General features: G+C 38.4%; 2 protein-coding genes across 7 annotated transcripts in view; both read right to left on the reverse strand.

The window, feature by feature from the left end:
- Positions 1-999: 999 nt before the first annotated feature.
- Positions 1000-16305, reverse strand: LOC134646267 (nectin-4-like). 5 transcript variants are annotated; one of them, XM_063500110.1, is made up of 8 exons: positions 16036-16305; positions 10645-10986; positions 10226-10528; positions 9018-9111; positions 5257-5411; positions 4646-4745; positions 3369-3438; positions 1000-3144 (listed from the first exon to the last, which is right to left on the reverse strand). In XM_063500110.1, exons 1-8 carry the CDS (start codon positions 16127-16129, stop codon positions 3097-3099), a joined length of 1206 nt encoding a protein of 401 aa, XP_063356180.1. In that variant the 5' UTR covers positions 16130-16305; the 3' UTR covers positions 1000-3096. The 5 variants fall into 5 exon arrangements, with proteins under 5 accessions (XP_063356180.1, XP_063356183.1, XP_063356182.1 ...); XM_063500113.1 differs by lacking the exon at positions 4646-4745; XM_063500112.1 differs by lacking the exon at positions 3369-3438.
- Positions 16306-16659: 354 nt separating this feature from the next.
- The window catches only part of LOC134646252 (poliovirus receptor-like), a 34314-nt gene continuing 28801 nt past the window's right edge, over positions 16660-22172 (reverse strand). For both annotated transcript variants that reach the window (XM_063500081.1, XM_063500079.1), the window contains one exon: positions 16660-20021. In XM_063500081.1, coding sequence (XP_063356151.1) covers positions 20018-20021 — 4 coding nt within the window. In that variant the 3' untranslated portion in view covers positions 16660-20017. The remainder of the gene's footprint in view (positions 20022-22172) is intronic.

The following is a 22172-nucleotide window of genomic DNA, read 5'->3' on the forward strand; positions in this document are numbered from 1 at the left end:
ATATGGACATATATTTTTGAAATTTACAAATTATATTTCAGGTTATGAAAACGATTCTTTAAACATGTTTGTGGTTTTTACACAAATAATCTGACTTTTTTCTACTCTGATTTTATCGGATTTTTCTGGGTTTGTAATTCTAGTGTATTAATACAGTATGTCAAAAAAACCTTTAAAACATGACACATGAAATTGCTGTAAAAATGATACCAAACAATTCAAGGTAAATCGTTTTTAAAGGTGAAATATAAAGGTAAAATCGAAAGTGGTCAAAAACGGCCAATTAACGGGTTAATAAGGTGATTTTTGTGTTTTTTGCCTTTGTGTCCACTAGAGGGCAGTGTTGATGAGATCCAGTCCACTGTAGCGTTGATTCTATTTTTTTTTTGTATTATCTGCTTCTATCCCATGGTTAACATTATATTTTATTGTGTTATTGACTATAATACTTAATGCTAAAAATGATGATGAGAATGATGAGATGTTTATATTATTTCCTACTTGTACTGATTTCATCATCACCATCCACCCGTCTGTTTGTGACACTTATAAAGTACTAAACACAGTTTGTTTGTTGTTTTTAAATTGGAGCTGGGATGAAACAGAAGAAGGATGTAAGTATGATTAACTGGTCATGCGAATGCATTGTGAAAATATAATTTAAAATTGGTTCTTTGCTAAGCTATCTATTACTTGTAGACACAACACTGGCTCATCTCCTGAGTTTGGTGCCTTTTGTTTAATGCATAAATGATTTACAGTTCAGTGTTAAGTAGCTTAGTGTTCTGGGCCAGCCGTGAGAACAGTGAGCTACTGTGGTGTGCTTCGACTGAGTTTTAACTGAGATCTGTGAGTAATGCCTGTCCTTTTGTTTGGTTGATATAGTTGCAGAGCAGTCTCAGCAGGCTTTGTCTTTTCCTGGTCCTACTACTGTCTTCCGTCCATCCACTATCCCCTTATTCAGGGGCGAACAGTTAAAAGAGGACAACCAAACCATTTTCAAAACACATTTATGTGAGAGGTGCCCCCCAAAATGTACAACAAATATAAATCAGAGTGTAGAAGCACTAAATAGATTAAAACACATATACAAAGGTAATAATGCTGGTACATTACTTAAGAAGAATAAAACTAGGGCACACATTTAGTTTGCTTTTTTTTTACATGTTGCAGACAACAGTGAAATAGATTACATAAAAATCAGTAATGTTACACAAAATAATAAAAACAATTCAAAAACAAACTTCCATTTTAAAATTTTCATTAAAGAACATATTTAAAAGTAATGTACATGTAGAATGATCCATTTAATATGCAGAGCAAACACCATGCTTTAATGATTTAATGTTTTACAAAAAGCTGCCACATTTGAAACTCCAGTGTGAGATATATGATTAAAATTAATTGTGATAGAAAGCTTTACACACACGAGCCCAACTGTATAATGCTTTAGCAAAGTGGTTCTCGAACATCTTCTGCCATGCCCTAACTCTTAAAGTTTAATCCTTGTGCAGTTTCTGTCATCAGTCATTAACAACCAGCAATGTGCAAGATGATATAATGTTAAAGGTCAGCGTTTACACATAATCAGACTTCTGTTGTTTTGTTGACATTTACATTTAATCAACCAACAAACAAACATACAAAAACATATCAGTTTACCTTCATTTCACCTCAGTCCCAAACCCCCTCACCCACCCTGCTGATCCATGGTTTTACAGCAATGACTTCCAGCAGGGTATGCCCAACAGTTTTTGAACCACTGTTTTAAAGTGCACATGAAACACTACATGCATAGAGTCTAATTTACATCATGGAGCCCTGCTCTCAAAAACTGACATAGATTTAACACTGTCTGTCAGTCTGGATTGAAGAAATAAGTGCTTACAGTTAAAGTTTTTGATTAGCGCCAACTTGTGACAGTACAGAATATTACATCAATGAGTTGGTTGGTTGGTTGGTTGCGACAAATAGACTTAGGTTAGCTTATGTTAGCTAACTAGTGACAGAACCCGGTGACATAATGATCTGTACTAGGACATGATGTCGCTATACATATTCTTAAACTTCCAGCACGTATTTCTTAAATCAAGCTTCACAGACAGTGCTAAATCTACAGTTGTATGAAAAAGTGTTTGCCTGCTTTCTAATTTTTTATTTTTTGTATGTTTGTCACAATTAAATATTTAAGATCATCAAACAAGTTTTAATATTAGACAAAAAATAACACAAGGAAACACAAAGACTTGATTACAGATGTTCCTGCTAAGGGTGGCCCAAACAGTTATTAGGTTTAGGTTAGTAGCTTAGCTTAATAACTAACACTTTATTTTAGCAACTGCTTTTTGTGTTTATTTGTGTCATCTTTGTCCAGTGTTTAAATTTGTTTCATGATCTGAAACATTTCAATGTGACAAAAAAAAAAGAAAAAGAAAAGAAAAGAAACCAGGAAGGAGGCTCCATAGTTTAAATTGCAGCTCAGTGGCTGCAAGTTATGGGCAGAGGTGCTCCCAACCAACCTCTTTTCTGAGTCTGGTGTGAATGTTTGTGCTTTCTGAGTGCTGTATTAAACTGTCTGCATGAGCTTCTGTGGTTTACTGGTAATACATCTGTTGTTACATATGAATGGTTGATATGTCAGAACTTGTGTCCTTGCATTAGATTGTAAACTTAAAATGTAACATTAATATTGTTACCCTTAATGAAGGGACATACTAATATTCAGGTGGGGGAAAAATAAACAAATGAATTTACAGTAACTACATTAATACAGCTTCTGATGAAAGCAGTTCACACTCTTGGTAGAAACACAAGCACAGACCGCAAGTGCCATTAAAGTTGTTACACATGAAAACAAAGGAACAGGCAGTTAAAGCCACATCCAAAATGCTTGTCGCAGAGTGGGAGTCAATTAACAATGTTTTGCTTTTAAAATACTGTAATTACTGCAAATATAAGGTATAGTGACAGCAAGACAGAAACATTCACATCTATGAATTAAAAAAAAAATTGATTCAGGAATATAAAAGCACCGAGTACCTCGACCTGTTCATCTGTTCATCTACCAGCTGACCCTAGAACACGCTGGTGGAGCCTTCAGTCCAGATGTGGTCCATTACATGCGCCCACAGCTGTCAGAGGATGCTGAGGCAGATAATTCAGAATATATAGGAAGTATTCAGCTTCTAATAATGTTGCAAACATCTATTCAACTTGATACAAGTTACAATGTTTCAACATCAGCTTAATTGTTGGCTGATTTATTGTGGTGTTAAAAATAATTCAGAATGATTAACTACAAGTTCCAACGGACAAGACGAGAAACAACATTGTTGTAAACACACTGAAACAAATTTGCTGTTACTGACTTCTCCTTGCTGTTCTTGCTCTGCTCTCCCATCTGCTGCTTCATTTGCTGAGAAATTCTGCCAACAAAACCTAAAATGATTTTTAAAAATGTTGGGCCTGAATGTTATTGTACAGCAACACAACTGCAGACTATTAGTTTTAACCTCTTAAGACCTGAACTCTTTCATGGCATGCATTTTGTATTTCTCTTTACTATTTGTTCTGATTGGGACCTGATGAATGTAAAAACAAAGAATCCACATGTGAATTTGTTTTAAGTTTTGATAGAACAGTGAACATACTTGTAAGTTGATATCAGGCCCTTTATTTAATTTAAGAATTCAAGTAAAAATGTACATTTTTTTGGTCTAGACAACCCAAAATGTGATGTCCACATATGTGGAAGCCAGGTCCTAGGAGGTTAATTCAAGGCTTGCACATAAAATACTGCATTGTCTGCAGCTGAAATCTAAAAACAATGTAACAAGTAAACAATCATGAAACAGACTATGCTGTCTGAATACTTTGTTGAATCCTTTGCAGGCCACAAGTGAAAGTCTGAACTCTCATATATCCTCAAATAATGAGTTTCCTTCTTTGTGATCTTTTACTGTAGTTGGCTTCATTTATTTTTTCTTTATGAAAGAGGATGTAGTACTTTTTTCCAAATGATGATCATTTTCCATTAATTTTCTTCCCATAATTTTAATACTTGTTGTATTTCCATCTGCTTCATTAATAGAAAGAAAGCTGTTAGATAACTAGTAGTCTGTCTTTTTTTAATAAATTTCTTTTCTATATAAAGCCTGAACTTCTTTTGATTGTTACTGAGCCAACTAATACACTTTGCTATTCAAAGAATGTACCACTCCCAATGTTCCTGATCTCTCTTTGATGAATTTCTGTTGATACAGCTTGTTTAACTTACACTCGGAGCTCCTTTGATCACATGTTGGGAGCTTCTAGGCTGCAAATGTCACAGTTGCAGTCTACTCAATACCTTTTACCTATTTCATTTACAAAACAGCTTTTTGATGTTTTTGAGGGAATTAACCAATTATATTTGTAACTGTTAAAATTTACTTGGTTGACTGACAGTTGTGTAAAAAAAAGACAAACCCTAAAACAACCAACTGACTGAATTAAACCTGAGAATCTGCACAACTGCAATATTTTTGTTTTTGTTTTAACTTACCAAAAATTCCCAGAATAATCTGTTCATTATGTGTGTATATACTTTTTCATCCTACATATTATGCTACATATTAGGTGTATGCAGAGTTATTATTCTGAGCACCTTTGAAAACGTCCAGTTTTATAAAAGCACCATGCTGCCATCCCAACGACATTCAGGAAAAGCAAAACAAGAAATAAGGCCCAAGCTGCAGAGCATGCTCCTAAATAAACACAAGAAGGAAGAATAAAATAAGATTAGGGTGATCTATTGTTCTTTCTCCCTAGAATAGAATAGAAATGTATTAATCCCCTCAGAGATATTATGATTCTGGTAGCACAACACCAGTTTATAATAAACAAATAACCCAAATGGGTACAAATAACTGACTTCCTTAACATTTAATTTTATATTTCACATTCGAAACTTTCTTGTACTGAAAAGTTTTAGGATACAAAAACACAAGATGGACTTGATATGACCTTGGAAGAACCTTTCACAGGGTAGGAGAAGTAATGGATTTCAAACCTCTCATTTGGGCATTGCTTTAATATTCAGTCATTCATTTTAATATATGTCTAGATGCTGAAGTTCCTTTTTTATTCCTTTTTAAAGAAGTCCACAGAAAAATAAAACAGAATAACTTCACAATGACACCACATCCACCAAACCTCAAATTTAAAACTCAAACAAATCCAGAAAGATTTAGACAAACTGCAGAGCTAAATCCTCACCTGATGCCACATGCACATAGAGCCGACCGTGTTTACTTCCATATGTGTTAGATGCTTCACACTGATAGAGGCCATTTAGATCGGAGTTTAGACTCAGCAGTTGTAGTTTTGCACCCTCCACTCTTACAGCAGACTGCAGCAAAGACTGGCCAGATCTGGAAAAACATGAAAGCGCATTAACATTAAATGCACAGAGAGGGCAAAAAAAAATATGAGTTGTGCCAGAAGCAGAATAAATTTGAATTATTATCTTTTGCTCACACCAGGATTTTTTGTTGTTTCATTTGAACCTAAATACAAGAGTAAACCACACTTTACATGTTAATTTCTGCTTTTGTGAAGACAATCTTAGTTTTAGTGAGGTTTCACACCACACTCCTTGTTTCTACAAGCAGAGTCCTGCTAACTCTGTGTTCACGTTCAGGGAATCAGTCTGCAACTTAAGAGAATAAAACATTGACAAATGTCTTCAATTTTCTTAATGATTTGAGAGCATTGACCCAAGTATTCAATAATATGCAGCCAAACAGTATCAAGTTTTAATACCAGACAATAAAACAATTAAGTTTCACCACAGGGCCCATCAAGCTCGCAGTTATGTCACATGATTAACACCAGTGGAAAGTAGAAGAAGAGTTTGCTGTCTTAAGCAGTGAAAAAAATCAATTAATGTAGTTTTAGAGCTACTTACTGCAAAAAAGAAAACACTTAATATTTAAACACACAAACACTGCATTTACCAGGAATTTCTCACTTTTAATGGATCAGCAGTGAAATATAGACAGAGAAGCTTCAGTACAAATAAAACTGCTTTGCATGTGAAAAGAATATTGTAATTTGTATGTTGTTTGTAATTTCACTGTCAATTTATGAATTAATTTTGAAAGAATGGAGCTTAAATGCTGAAGATATTTAATGAAGTTTTACAGAATCAGTTATAATAACACATTTACACAGATTCTCTTGTTATAAATATGAGTTTCTTTTACTTTTTCTGTTTTATGCTGATAGTTGTAAAATGCTTGGTAGTTGTAAAATGTAAATATACTCTTGCACCCTTTACTCCAACTCATTTGATAATTCAAACAAACATTGCTTAATTTTAGGAATCAGTATTTCATATTACTACGTCCTAACTTTTCGTATAAACTGCATGCATAATGAAAATAACCTGCGTTAAAGAACAAGCAATTCTAGATCTCAGAACCACTTAAAAAGATGATGATTTATTTGGTTAGTACTTATTTTGGAAAGTGTCATCCAGTGACATCACCTCTTGGTTCAAACGAGACCATTTTTTCATCATCTTGTCTGGTGAGCTGAAACAGCCCATGCAATCCTCCACAGTTCCCAACAACACTACTGCAAAGGCAAACACTGTCCAGGTCTCCACCCAGCAGTCCATACTCAGAGAAGTTTGAAATTTTCTTATATTGCAGTGGACGTACTCCAGTGTCACAATGTCCCTTGACTACTATGCAAGGAAAAAGCCATACAAACATATCTGCTCTAATCTTTCACTGGACTTTGGCATTGGTTAAGGATAAAAACAAAACAAAAAAAAAAAACCTTACACTTTTTCTCTAGAGAAAACGTAAACAAGAAATAATCAAAAAAAGGGGGTTTATATCCATCATTTTTATTGTGCTTTTAAGCCAAAGAAGGCATGATTCATGACTGTACTGGATCAATTCATTGACCAACAGGATGCCAATGGAAAATACACTGCTGATGGCCTTCAGCTTTTAGGCCCATCTTCTGTGGAACCAGCTGCCAGTTTGGATTCAGGAGACAGACACCCTCTCTGCTTTTAGGATTAGGCTTAAAACTTACCTTTTTGCTAAAGCATATAGTTAGGGCTGGCTAACGATGATTCAAATTTGGTTAAGCCACATACCTCAGATTGATAATGTTCTACCTAAATGTAAGAACTTTTTTACCAATTTGTAAACAGTAATTATAAACAACAAAAGGCAAATGTATATTTCTGGATAATATAATAGTATTGCAAAGACAATCAATAGGAACTCTTACATACTGTTTCACTCACAGTTGGTATATATATTAAATGAGGATATTTAAATCCATCCAACCTTCAACACAGCATCTCTGCATTCCTATACATACACAAAGGAAATGCCTCAAACATTCCAACACCCAATCAGAGGACTAGTGAGATTTACTTGACTAATGTGCATATGTGTGCTAGGAGTCAAATGTCATTTGCAGAATCACCACTTTTATATACAAAAATTACATTATCAGCCACATTCAATATGTATTAAATAAATAAGAAATAGAAATACCAAGTCGCTGTGTAATGAAACTCATAAGTTAATAAATAAAATGTGCAAGCACCTGCATAAACAGCATAACAACGCCAAGCTAGCCAAGACCTCATAGGGATGTTAAAGCTTAGTGAATGATGAATCTAGACCAGCAGCCAGAGTCTGAACTTCAACAGGTAAAAACTGATGAGCAATCCATTTCTACCTGTTCAAGCTTCTACGGTAAAATTCCCAAGGCAATTGCTTTGTGCCGATTTTCATCTTTTCCTTGCGTTGTCAGCTTTGTGTTTATCCCCAAATTTAAGAAAGAAAGATCATTATATGTCCTCATTAGGATAGAGATTTGTGTTGGTGTGTGCGATGTAGTCTATAGGTTTACATTATTACATTTTCATAGAGAGGCAATGAGTTTCAGGTCATTTTATGGGAAAATATTTTTTCCCAAGTGGAGCATTACAGCTTTTGCTATAATGACCCACTTGATAGTCATATTTTATTAGATTTTTTATTAGGATGTTTCTATTTTTAGTTATTACAATCTCAACGCACACAAAAAGGATATAGTTAGAAAAAATGCAAAAGTAATGTAACCAGTTTTGTAGCAAATTACTTTCTCCTGGGAGTAAGGAGCTTACAGGATTACTTTTTTGAAAAGTGTTCTCTGCAAAATATGTAATACATTTTTTTTTTGAGTAACGACTCCAACACTGATCACAACAAAGAGGAGAAATACCTCCAAAATGCACTTAAATTTGACCACACAGCATGCAATTTGATTTAATCTGCATGAATGTAGTGTCTTTGATATGCTGCTTAGAGCTGGTGATGATTCTCAAAGCGGAGCAAATGAGAATTGATAAGGAAGCTCATAATTCATCACTCGCTATAGGTTAATGTGATGTTAAAGTGGAAAACCAAAGTGATAAGTTCTGGTGGCACTGGCTGTCTTTGTTGCAGAAACTCACAAGAATTCAAATCCACTGAGGAGGCAAGGAGGCCTCCAGACAGTCATATCCAACACTAATTAATCTAATTTCATTAGTTTGACTAATACTCCAGGAGGAGTAGTGATTCTTGTGAACATGGAAAAGTGCCTCTAAAGCAAAATATATGACCTTGAGCACAATTTCTGTAAATACCCATTAGGTTATAACTGTGCATATTTCACTAAAATATGAAGTGAAAATATGAAAAAAGTGCGTAAAATCCAAAATGGCAAATTGTTGCATTTTCTGTCACATCCTCCTGAGAACCACCCCGTTCCTTCCTTCCGCTTAAAGTGTTTACACCGAGTTCTCAAGTGATACCATAGTTTGTAGCTTATTTTCCAAAGTTCACTGCCAACACCACTAAAACAACTTTTAATAACATCTAGTATAGTTAGTATAATTGTAGCTTAATATACCTGTCTCTCTCTCTCTCTCAGCATTTAAATGAATATTTCAAATGTAAAAACTGTTCAAATGACTTTACCTGCTCCAGATAAAGTTTGCACTTGGGTTGGCTTCTGTCAAACACTCAAATGAGCCCTCTGAAATCTCTGTAATGTTCACTTCTGTGGGAGAGACTGCAAACAATGAAGACACAGATGTGTTAAACCTGAACTGATGAAATACTAATAATGTCAAAATAATGTTTCAAATTCTCAAATTGTAAATGCTTGGTACTGAAGGGGGAATGTCGGCAGAGAGAGCAACTGAAATCACAAAAAGTGACATACATTATTAAAAAATGTATCTAGCTAGAATACATATATAAACCTACACTGCACACAAAGATTGTAGATAGTGTATTGTACTACTGCCATTCAGTGAAGAAACACTGGTGTCTGGACTCAACAGCAATTATTTGATCCAGATTTCTTCCCCTATCAAAAAACATCATTGGAATGACTGACTGCTCTAATTTGCTGCATTTCAGCTAAATCGCCTATTATGTCAGGCAAAACCATAAATCTTGGTTTTCATTCAGTTTCTAGGAGTAATCCTCTCACACACATTCAAAAGTGTCACCGGCTCACTTACAATCACCTTGGATTAAAAACAACATATTAGGTTTCTTTTGGGGAATTCCACCAGAAACAGAACACCACAGTTATATAACATCACTAAAAAAGAGCACACAATGCTTCATTTTCAAAACAGCCTCAGTTAATTTTACTTTAAGAATACATACATGGACTACTGCCAGTAAATTAAGAAACAGACTTGTGTCTGGACTCAAAGTCAATAGTTTCATCTCATTTTAAATGTCTACTGTGGTATGACTTTACTGAATTTGTTGGTTTCGGGTCACATGGTTACATCATTTAGTGTTTTGCAATAATGGTGTAACAATGTCCTTTATATCAGTCTAAAGGTTGTCATTAAGTCTTTCAGGTCTTTCGGGAATTCTCTCTGTCTACTGTGACAACCTAGTATTGAGAGACCTAACACAGAGGCAAAGTCATGACAGCAGGGATAAGATTGTAATCTCAAACGGGGGGAAAAAAAAGACTTCTCCTGAACAAAGATGGAAACATGAGAACATTTTGAGGATTTATGCCTGTTTTTGTATAAAACAGAGTTTGATCCTGGGTGTGTCTGTTCTTTTCTAATTATTTCATTAAACTATTAAAATTCTTAAATGACAAAAGAACAAAAGAAGACAAATAATAAAATACATTAACAGCTGATACTCACAGTAGATCTGTATGGTGAAGGGCAGGGTTTCTTCTTTAGTCAGGGAGTCACCGCTAATGACACACTGGACCTGGTGACCATTAATCTCTCTCATAGGTACGCCAAACAGAGAGCTGACTGTGGTAGTCGTACCGTTATCATACTTGATGGAGTTTGTTGTCGTCCTCACTTTGTCTCCCAAAGCACCAGTGAGCCACCTCACCTCAGCAGGAGGCTTCGATCCAGCAGCCGTGCAGGTAGCAAATAAAACCTCTTCTGTGCCCAAAGTCGGAAGGTTGTCCTTGACGCTTGTGAAAGGAGGCACTAGGAGAGTTACAGAAAACTAATAATTCAATATGTAAGCGTGACAGTAAAAGTAACTCTGTCTACATCTCATATACAAACACATCTCTTAAATACATTTTTTGTTTTTTCTATACCAATCACTATAAGAGGTATCTCAGTCTTCTGATTTCCACTGGGAAACAATGTGAAGATGCACGTGTAGCTGCCTTCATCCTTCAGTGCAACACTGGATAACTGGAGGGTTCCATTTTTGTTGTTAAAATTCCCGATATATTTAAATCGATCATCATGTCCATTGACAAACCGTGGTCCTTCCCTTGGTTGGACAGTGATAAAATTGTCATTATGAGGTTTTTCTCTGGTTGTCCTCTGCCAGGTAATCTGCGTCAAATCATCATCAGTGTGGATGATTTGGCACGGTAAGATAGCAGTGCCTCCTTGAACCACTGTCACACTTCCACCAATCACCTGGAGAGCTGTAAAGAGCATGAAACACTATTAAAGCTCAGACCTCAGCGTAAAAATAGAAACAAGAAAGAAGCAGATTTGCATAAGGTAAAACACCAGTTTCACAATTACAGCTACAAATCCAAATAGGATCAATTTTTCAAAACCTGAACCAGGACTATCAGAGCAGCTTGGCGTCTGGTCTGGGTGAGGAATAAGGAATTAATACTGTACAGATCTAATCAGAGAACAGAACTGAATAGTCATAATTTTTCAGTTTCCTTTCTATTCAACACAATTTTATTTACAAACCGTCAAATCACAACAACAGTGACCTCAAGGCGCTTTATTATGTAATGTAGACCCTACAATAATAAACACAGAGAAAAACCCAACAATCATATGAGCCCCTATGAGAAAGCTCTTTGGTGACAGTGGGAAGGAAAAACTCCCTTTTAACAGGAAGAAGCCTCTAGCAGAACCAGGCTCAGGGAGGGGCGGCCATCTACTGCGACTGGTTGATTGAGGGAAGGAAGACAGGACAGAAGACATGCTGTGGAAGAGAGCCAGAGATTAATAACAAGTATGATTCAGTGCAGAGAGGTCTATTAACACATAGTGAGTGAGAAAGGTGAGTGAAGAAGAAATACTCAATGCATCATGGGAATCCCCCAGCAGCAAGGGCGTAGATTTGGCATGGACAGAAAGGACATGTCCCCACCAATATCCAACGATTATTGAATTGTCCCCACCAATAATTTGATCTCTTCCAGCAAAGAAAAACAAAACCGATAGCAAGAAAAAAAGCGATCTGTCAACGTCTCATTCACCTAGCGGTGCACAAAGAGTTCAATTACGTTCTCTACTGGACTCCTACATCATGTGACAAATATGGCCAATGTGATTGGCTGTGCCTTTCAGAGAGCTCTGTTTAGTTTTAGCAGCGGCAAGCCTGCGCTGTGAGGACCTGTAAGGAAGAGAGGAGGATGGCAGAAAAAAGGAAGAACCTGGATATAAGAAAGTATTTTTCAAATAAACCTGCAAGTCACTTAAAGTCAAGTTCACGCATAAAATGTGTCCGTCATAATAACATTACAGGCTATGCTAGGCCATACACTCCCGATTTTTCCGGGAGAATCCCGAATTTCAGTGCCCCTCCCGAAAATCTCCCAGAGCCACCATTTTCCCCAATTTCTCCCGATTTTCCACCCGGACAACAAAATTGAAAAACCATATCCCAGATTGGCCCAGACAATTCCAGTTTCCAACAATGGCTACTATTACTGCAACTACTTAGTTTTAATATTACTATTATTACTCTTTCTGGGTCGCAAAATAAACTTTTAGCATATTTTCAGGCGAGAATGTAACTGTGTAAACTTCAAATGTCTGAGCCGACGAGAACAGCAAACTCCGGGCACATTGTTTTCAAACCGCCGTGGTCTTTCGCTACTCAGGTTAAACATGATATAGAAGTTACTTAAATAACTTAAACATGTTATTGTTTGGCCTTTTTTAGTGTTTTATTTGTTCGTGAGTAAATCGGTTTGGCTGAGATTAAAGTTATTAGATTAGATTAAATAAAACTTTATTAATCCCTCTGGAGGGTTCCTCCGGGGGTTTCCACACAGCTGTATAAACGTCAAACAGAAAACTGATTAAACAGAAGCGTGAGATGGTCGAGAATTTACGCCAGCGTCCGGTTATATTTTAGATAGCAAGGAGCAGACGGCAGAGTTTCACTCCACCGAGAGAGCTCATGACGTAATTCTGAAGTATAGATCATCACAGTCGCTCACTTCCGGCCTACCCGGCTTTCGGAGGACTCGGCCCACTTAGACCGCGAAGGTCGGGTCCTCAGGTGGACGCAGCCTCTGAATTTGGACACCCCCGGCCTGTTTCCGGCCGGCAGGGCTGGACTGGGACAAAAAATCAGTCCGGGCATTTTGACTAGAGACCGGCCCACCAGGTATTATGGGAAAAACCATAAAGCCTTTGAATGAAAACAAACGTCGTTGTGACAGTGATGTACACAGTCTTGTTGGTATATATGTATCAATCTAGAACTTAACTTAAACCTACACCATCCTCCCTATTCTGGTATTCTAAACAGTACTTAGCCGAAACCCAAAGACTGCTTGGTTAACCTCCTGAACTATCTACAACATATGGTGGAAACTTGAAATTAAGACAGAGAAGACTAGAGGTGAGACATGATCATTACTGAATATTAAAAATAATAAATGACAGATTTAGTGATATTTTCATTAACTATTTATTTACCACATCAATAAACAGCATGGCAGGGTAAAATATTTTTTCTAACATGGCAACCTTTAAAAAGTGAAAGGAGACAGAAAGAAAGGTGAGAAAGAATAAAACTTCCCCACTCAAAACTTACCATCAAAACTTAATTTTGATGGTATTTTACACACAGTACTGGTACAGTATCTAGAAAATGTGGGAAAATACTGGCATCATATACAGTACTTACTTCTGAAGAAATTATGTTGGGACCCTGAAAAAAATTACTATGTACAATAATGGATTTCTATACATTTGACATCAGATGAAAACTTTGGTTGTATGATTCAGATAATTATTTGTTAAAAGCTAGAAATTTTAAATGAGAATAAGAAAGAAACACATTTTTTGTGCCCCCCTTTTCCTATTAATGCCCTACCTGCCCCCTGGCAAATCTTTCCTAGACCCGCCCCTGCACAGTTACCAGCTGTCAGCTACGTAGAAAAGGATCTTGGTGTTATTTGTCTCTCAGAAACAGTTCATAACTTCCCTTCAACTCATTCATGTCACCTAAAAGGTAAACCTGTTTCTCCATCACCTGTTCAGCTCTGATGATTCAGTAAGGACATCTCCTGCTTTCATCTGCATGTTTCCCTCTCACCAGATAACCAAACTGATATGATGACCAGTAGCTTTTACAGCTGTGGCTCCAGCAAACATCAGCTGATACTAGAAATTAATATTAAATAAATTCTAACAACAGCTGATCAAGCTTAAACGTGCTGCTGTTGTTTAACGCGACCTCCGCTGGTTTGCTCTTTCTGACGCAGAGAGAAAAGCCGATCAGCTGATCATTGATCATTGATCAGCTGATTGGGACAAATCGCGTTGCTTTTCACCTCAACTTTAAAGTTCGACCTCCTCGGCTGTAATTGGTCCAGCCCAGAGTCGATCATGACCAACTAGCCAATACACCACCATTCATTTATACCGTTGAAAAAAATAAAAGAAATAAAACCCCATCGGCCCATAAAAACGAAAAATCACGAGCGGCCCACCGGGCAAATGCCCGGTATGCCCAATGGCCAGTCCAGCTATGCCGGCCGGACAATAATAACGGTGACATTTAACTTATTTTATCCGATAAATAAACACTGTAAGATTCAAGTTTTTTGTATTTATATGTATATGTATACCACTCCCACCCCCCAACCCCCAACAGCCCTTTTGAATGTCTCCCTAATTCTGAGGTCTCAAGGTTGGCAAGTATGTGCTAGGCTTGGTCCACATCAGTCTAAAATTGTATGTAACCATGAATAACGTGTTGCCATGTCCACCAGGAGAGACTGGACAGTATAGATGTAAAACAAATATGCCAGCAGTTTATCTCAGCTAACGAGAGGAGAAGGCATGTGTTTGGCTGCTTCACATAGTGAACATTGAGTTGTTGTGTGGGGCACCAGTAGTCCATGTCTGTTGGTGTAACAGTAGTTCATGTTTAGAATAAAAAATCCCAGCTCACTGATTTGATAGGGGCAATAGTGTGCCTAAAATGTTGCATAATTTTGGTGAGAAATCTTTTACTTTGTGGTAATCTTAGATGAGTAGTTGTGTATAAGAGATGTTGGTGTACTATAACTGAAGTAATGTTGTTAAGTCCCTAAAGTCATATTCTTTTATTGTCATGACTGTATTTGAAGCTATTTTTATTTTTGTATGATACCTGATTTATATGGAATATGGCTGAAGTAAACTAAAGTCTAAAATACTTAGTCATTTGTTTAAAAGTAATTTAACATTATATAATTCACATATAAAACTATGAATTGTGATTTTAAATGGTTTAAAAGCATGTAGAATAGGATATGTAGGCAAGTATATTTCTCCTCTTTTTATTAAGAAGCAAAGACAAAAAGAAAAAAAAAAAGAAACAGGGCAGGGTTCTGTGGTTGAATCATCCGTCCCCACCAATGCCAAAACCAAATCTACGTCCTTGCCCAGCAGCCTATGGTTGTTGCAGCACAACAAAGGGAGGATTCACGGTTTATTTCTCATCTGTGAGACTTGGGAGAGGGAATGCTACACATGGGAAAGTTAACCTTCATAGCTTTCTCACCAAGTCCAGTCAGGAGGGTTTGTATATATGTGGTCACACGAATTAAAGTAGCAGAAGCCACAATCTTTTAATGAGAGGAGGGTTTGCAGCTAAAACTACTAAAAGATTTTAGAAAGTTTTTCCTGAACTAATAAAAACAAGTTTCCACAAAATGACTACAGTCTGTCAACTGCCAATAAAGTAAAAATTTAACCCGAAAAAACTCACAAACATTACGCTTAGCTAGTTGGTGTCCTGCAGGTTACAAAGTAACTATGTGTATTACAGCAATGGTGGGTAATTAATTTTCCCCAAAGGGCCACATGAGAAACTGGAACTGCTGTGTCTGTACCTGAGCCAAACTCGATTCTTCCCAATATCAAACTGGCTCTCTCTTTACAAACTGGTACAAGTAGTTGTTTTAATGAGACAATGAAAACGTGAAATAGGCATGGCAAAAGCAATAGCATTGTAATCACTATTTAATCAACATTCTCAGAAACAAATGTGATGCAAAATGTGTATATTTCTGCAACATTTCGTTTTATTCAAAAAGTGTTATTCCTGTTTCGGTTGTACTTCACTTACTTCATGTTCAGTTCTTTTTGCTTGTTCAGTAAGAGAACTCTAGTCAGTTAGTCAGATTTGGACAGCATTAATTGTAACACCTGCCAGTTCATTTCATTTCAGCCTAAGCCCATCCAAGCATAAATAAAACAAACAAAAACTTTGTACATACTGTTCGTTTCTCTGGTCAGCAGGAGCGCAGATATTATCGCCAAACGACATATAATCGTGGGAAAATAGCGCGACATGACTTCTCGTAGTAGCATAAAGAAAACAACACGCAGCTTCTTTTCTTCGCTTTTCGCCCTTGTTATTCCCGGATGACTGAGGAGAAAAACAGCCCTCCAGACTCCAGTACTGAGTCGTGTCTGGCATCCAGATGGCGAAGGATACTTCTACTTAAGTTTAGGACAAAGGGGTGAAAAAAAGAAGAACAATATATCAGAACATGTTGCCTTTGAAAAACTCTTCCGTCAGATAGAAACGGGACCGCGTGGTGGTGGTGGTGGTGGTGGTGGTGGTGGTGGGGGGGGGGGAGGGTTGAGGAACGAGAGGAGAAGTTGAATGGAGTAAAAGTAAGATTAGGATATTCGCTACTTAAACTGTTTGACAATTGCGCTTTGTGTGTGTGTGTGTGTGTTTTTAAACAACTATAAAAGATTGTTTTGAAAGCAAAAGATTTTCGGATTGCAAATATGTTGCCCGCTACACCCCAAAATCACACTGCTCAATCATAAAAGTCAGAATGCTAATGACTCGGGTGGGTGGAAAAAAGACAGAACAAAGATGTTTTCCTCTAAAATTTGTAACTTTTATTTCTTATTCCAACTGTGCTTGTTCTACCATATACAATAGGCCCTTCTCTACACCTCCTGTGCTCATTTTCTTTGCTGCTGCTCACTGATCATCACCTCTCTTCTTAACCTAGCTTCTAGGGTTAAGAAGAAAACTTATTATTTTCCAAATATTTATGTTATAGCTCATCAGCTTTATCAGAAAAAACCTTTTCCTTTGACACCTTGTTCTTTGCTGGACACCTAACAGTACACCCAGTACTCCTGTCTACTTTCTTTCTAATCTTTCTCACTATCCCACTTCGTCTTTAATTCACTGGGAAAGTTGATCCCCCAAAACAATGTTATACCATCATCAGACTAAACAGATTTACAAGCAGCTTCCAAGGCTGTTTCACCGATAATCTTGTAAAAGCAGCAGGTATGGAGCTCTCTCCCAACCGTTTAAAACAAAACAAACATCACAGACAGACAGTGCCCAATTTTGTTACAAATGGTTCAAGCAAAAGAGGAGAGAAAGACTGGCCTGCTGCATGCTTTAGATATGCTAGGGGTGCAGCTTAGTAGTCAAATGTAAAGGTTCCTAACTCAGAAGTACATGTGTAACAGCCATAGCAAAAGCCATCTGAAATCTCTAAGAAAGACCCTTCAATGCTTCACTGTGCTAAATAGCTAAATAACTGTGGCAAATCATGTTTTTCATTTCATTCCATGAGTTGCAGCCAAAAAAGTGTTAACAAAAGAGGAAATGACTTCTACTAGAAGTCATTTCTAGGGGGGAAAAAAACAAGGAAAAAACAACACACATTTTATTTTCACTTTCAGTTTTTATAAAGGAGTCATAACATTCTTTTATATGACCTGGGTGATACATTACTGTAAGAATGTACTGCTGTTAAATAGGATACACAAGCTGTAGTCCATCTTTGTAAATTTGGAAAAGCAGACATTGTCAAATTGTTAAGGAGTCAGCTGGAAGTGTGATTAGATCTTCTGCAAAGTCAAGGAAAAACTAATAGGAAATGTAGGTAGTAGTATTGGGAGGTTAGTTTTTTTTAATATACAAACATAACTGATGAACCTCCCAGCTCTGGCCATAGACAACATAAGTAAAAACTGAGAGGAGGGTGGCTGTCTCAACAGCCTTTTTATTGCACATGGAAAACTGGAATGAGTGAGTGGCCTGGATAGAGTGAGAAATGAAAGCACAAATAGAATTCCTTTTTTTACCTTCTTGAATCACTGAAAACACGACTTTCTTCAACACTTTTTCTTGGCTTTTATGGGCTCTGTAAAACAGAAGGCAGGTTTAGCACACAAGCCAGTGTACTGCTCCTGCACGTGCTCCAGTTTAACTGAGAATTCTGTGAACTGACCATTATGGGTTATACACTTTTGGTCCACATGTTTTTTTTGGGTTTTTTTGCACAGATTTGTTATTTTTTACAAACATTACCCAACACGTGTGGGTGTTCCAGGAAATATTTAGCAAGAGTAGAGTTAAAATTGTAGCTAAATTACCATAACTATGCATAATTGCAATACACACAAGTTTTAGTTTTACTTACATTTTTACTTATTTGTTCACTTTTTTATTCTGCTTTCTTTTTTCCTTAGAAAACTCACAGCTAGTGTCCAGAGTCTAAAAACAGCAGTTACACATGCCATGTTTTAAGGTCCACAACATCTTCTGCTCCTGTCTTCAGACAGTTTCAACTTTAGTTTGCATCAACTGTAATTTGTTTAAAAAACAGTCAAAACCATCATAGTCTGGCATTTTTCGAGATACATACAATACACAAACATCACATTTGGGAGACAGGTCAGGCTAGGTAGCAAAAAGGAAAAACAATGAAATGTGTAAAACAGAAGGGCAATCTAGGAGAAAAAAGGAAATTCAGCCAGTGTTGGGGAGTAACGGAATACATGTACCGCCGTTACGTATTTAGAATACAAAATATGAGTATTCCGTTACAGTTACCGTTTAAAAAGGTGGTATTCAGAATACAGTTACTTTGGTGAAATAAATGGATTACACGGCGGTACTTTGCTGTTTCATATTGTCGCGGGTCAGGACTGTTTGGGTTTGTTTGACAGCTACGCTCTGTTGTTCCAGGCGGCAGCGTTACGGTTGCCATGGTTACAGGGTGACGCGCTCTCTCGCTGCGTGTTTCCTGGGTGAGAGAGCGCTTTGTTGTTGTTGTTGTTGTTGTGCTAAGCTAAAAGGCAGAATGCTACAGGCATGGCCCTAAAGAATGTAGCCTCATGGGCAGTGTAGTCCGTGCTGCAGGGAGAATGGACTGCCATACACGTTATGTGTCTGTGAGCGAGGGAGGGAGAGAAAGGAAAGTCCGAGCTGTTACGGAGCAAAAACGGGAGCTGGAAGCATGTAAATATAATAATAACCACTGCAGCCAAGAAGAGTGCCTGACGAGCCCAGCTGTAAGTAAGCTATTAAGACTCGACTGTACACTGTGTTCGTGTTTTCCTCCGAAACAATAAGTTCCGTTGGAGCAGCCTTTCAACGCCTCTCTCTGTCTCTGGCAAGCAAAGTTGACCCACACAACAAAGTAAAGCTATTTTTCGGCTACCAGCCCGACACGGAACCCGACGTATTAGCCAGAGGTCCCTTTACTACGGTTCGGAGCCGCGGACCTTCAGTAACAGTAATAAATCACAGCAATAGTACATTCACGTAGTTGTAAACAGCATGATAATATATTAAGTAATCCAAAGTATTCAGAATACGTTACTCTCATGGAGTAACGTAACGGAATACGCTACAGAATACATTTTGGGGCATGTATTCAGTATTCTGTAATGGAATACATTTTAAAAGTAACCTTCCCAACACTGAATTCAGCTCATACTGGTCCCCAAAAGGGAGTCAGTATGATGAGAAAAACAAAAACTCATAACACATAAAGGAAGCACAGATATCACGAAACCATAACACAGTAAAACACAGACAAGCAACATGGGAAAATATTCCAGTGTGAACAGCTGCATCTGGGACACTGCAATCTCGCGATTGTGCCTCCAGCTGGGCCGCTGACCACATCAGATGGGAGGAAAGGATGGGAGGTGTTGGATTCTGGCAGGGGAGGGTGGTGGTAAGGGCGTATCAGTATCATTGTACATTTGTGCGTGTGTGTGGGGATGTGTATCCTGTGTTCAGCCCGAGACAGTATCCTTTCACCTATTAGGTGAAAATCAGCAGTCCACAGCCTACGCGGGTGGCCTTGAGGAATAGGGCAGGAGAGTCAGTTCATTCTTGTTATCATATCTCTGGGAAGAATTGTTGTTGTTCTCATCGGTTTCAACCTTCAAGCATTGTCCAGCTGGCGCCTTTTTAACCTGTTACCTGTTAAATGAGGGTTCAGTTAAAAAAAATGTGAAATTACAATATTTTACCCTCAAACATTTTATTTAAGGACTATCATGCCGTACATCCTGAACTCACCCAAATACTTTTTCAGAATCTCGCTCACCTTAACCAAAGAAACTATGCATAGAATAAACTCAGACAGGCTTTACTGGGCAAAAATTGCATTCTTGGGAGAAATCAAGGAGAAAACCACTGACTGCTGAGCAAAAGGAACACAATGGCTGGTCTCACATTTCCCATAAAACATCTTGATGATCCCCAAGACTTTTGGGAAGATAGTCTGTAGTTCAATGAAAATAAAGTTGAACCTTCTGGAATGTTTGAGTCCTGTTACTGTCATGGTGGGTGGTCGGAAGGACTCAAAATGCAGACTCACAAATCGACAGTTCAGTGCATTTATTTACAGTGCAGGCAATCTAAACAGGGAAGTAATGAATTTGCAATTGTATCTCGAGAACAGCAGTGTGGTGGAGTGAGCTCAAAGGGGTGGTGACAGGAGGCAGGTGAGGCCACAGGTGGTGGTGATTGAACTGATGAGTCTCTTTTCCTTTTATATTGAAGCATGAGACGCGCGCGGGTGTGTGAGCTGAGACCAGCGCTGAGTGGGGACTATGGCATTGTGTGTTTAATTACAATAAACACTGAGAACTGTGAACACAGCCATTGTGTGTGTGGGTCCATCTTACAAGAAGGAAATCCAGAAGGCTCCTGAGCCATGCTAAGGGGATGGCCACAGTGTGGTGGCGATTGAACTACTATATGCCATGCTTTGGTGGACACGGGCTGTACGCAGACCCTCGTGCACCAAAGCTTGGTTCACCCCGAGGCATTGCTGCAGGCAGAGTGGGTGGAGGTGAAGTGTGCTCATGGTGATATTCACAGGTATCCTGTAGTGCCGTTGTTGTTAAAATATAAGGGCAAAACACATAGAATTTAGGCTGCAGTTGCAGAAATGATTTTCCAGGCGGCTCGCAATAACCCCATGGCGGGGCATATGGGATATGAAAAATTCCGGAGCGAATAACACTGCAGTGGTCTCAGCTCAAAGTCCATGATTCTGAAGTTCATGCACGAGGATGAACGCAATTGGGATCTCAGGTTAGACCCTCTGTTATCTGCAGTGCGGGAGGTGCCTCCACGGGATTTTCTCCCTTTGAAATGCTGTTTGGCAGGAAGCCGTGTGGGGTGCTCGACCTGATTAAAGAAAGCTGGGAGGAAGGTTGCAAAAAAAGAGATTCAGTATGTGTTGGACCTGAGAGCAAAACTCCAAACTTTGGGGGGGTTATCACAAGAGAATTTGCTCCAGGCTCAGACAGTTTTAACCGGGAGATAAAGTGCTTATATTAGTCCCTTCCCCTAGCTCAGACCTTCCCAAAGTGTGGGGCCTGCCCCCTAGGGGGGGGGGCGCGGAGCCATTGCAGGGGGGGCGTGGTATGAAAAGGGGGGGAAAAAACAAAACGCTTGGACACTGCTAGCACGGGGCGGCCACAGAAACACAAAGCAGGAGATGAAGCATCGCTGAATATGTTTCCAAACCAACTTCATTCTAAGCCAAAGACTAGAAAATATGGTGAAGCATATCTTCCCTTTGGCTTCACCTGCACAAGTGCCAAGGTAGGTCTCCCCTGCAGAATTGGTTTTCCCTGCATGAGGAACACGCGCTGGGCTCTCCAAATCACGGACAAACAGTATCCCACATTCTTGATTTTTAGTTCACAAACACTTGTTGTAATGACTAACTACTCCTGACATTTTGGAGATGTTAGCTCTTTATACAGTAAAGTTACAGTGGGATACAAATAATATCAGGCTGATCCTGCCACGATTTGTTCCCCCTGTTCAAATCACAGACAAACAGTGTCCCAGAGTTGTTTATGTTCTTGAACCCATTTTGCACAGAGAGACAAGTGGCAAGGACCTTTTGTGGTCACACAGCGAGTGGGGGACATTGACTATGAGGTCACACGGTCGGACAGGGGAGAGGTCACGCAGATTTAACACCTCAGCATCCAGAAAGCATGGAAAGAGGCAGAAACCGCTTCTCTGGTGAGCCTGGCGAAGGAAAGAGATGAGTTGGGGTCGGAGATGCCAAATTCCATCATTCCCACCTCCCTCCATTGTGATAAC

The sequence above is a fragment of the Pelmatolapia mariae genome, linkage group LG16_19 (assembly GCF_036321145.2).
Source record: "Pelmatolapia mariae isolate MD_Pm_ZW linkage group LG16_19, Pm_UMD_F_2, whole genome shotgun sequence".
In the NCBI taxonomy this organism is placed as follows: Eukaryota; Metazoa; Chordata; class Actinopteri; order Cichliformes; family Cichlidae; genus Pelmatolapia; species Pelmatolapia mariae.

Excerpts from the sequence above, each read along its gene's own strand:
- LOC134646267 (XM_063500109.1), bottom strand. The coding sequence starts at position 16,129 with ATGCTACTACGAGAAGTCATGTCGCGCTATTTTCCCACGATTATATGT. Across the intron at positions 10,987-16,035 it reads GCTGACCAGAGAAACGAACA|CTCTCCAGGTGATTGGTGGA; the intron begins GTATGTACAAAG and ends TGCTCTTTACAG. Across the intron at positions 4,746-5,256 it reads CTATGTGCATGTGGCATCAG|GAGCATGCTCTGCAGCTTGG; the intron begins GTGAGGATTTAG and ends GTGTTTATTTAG.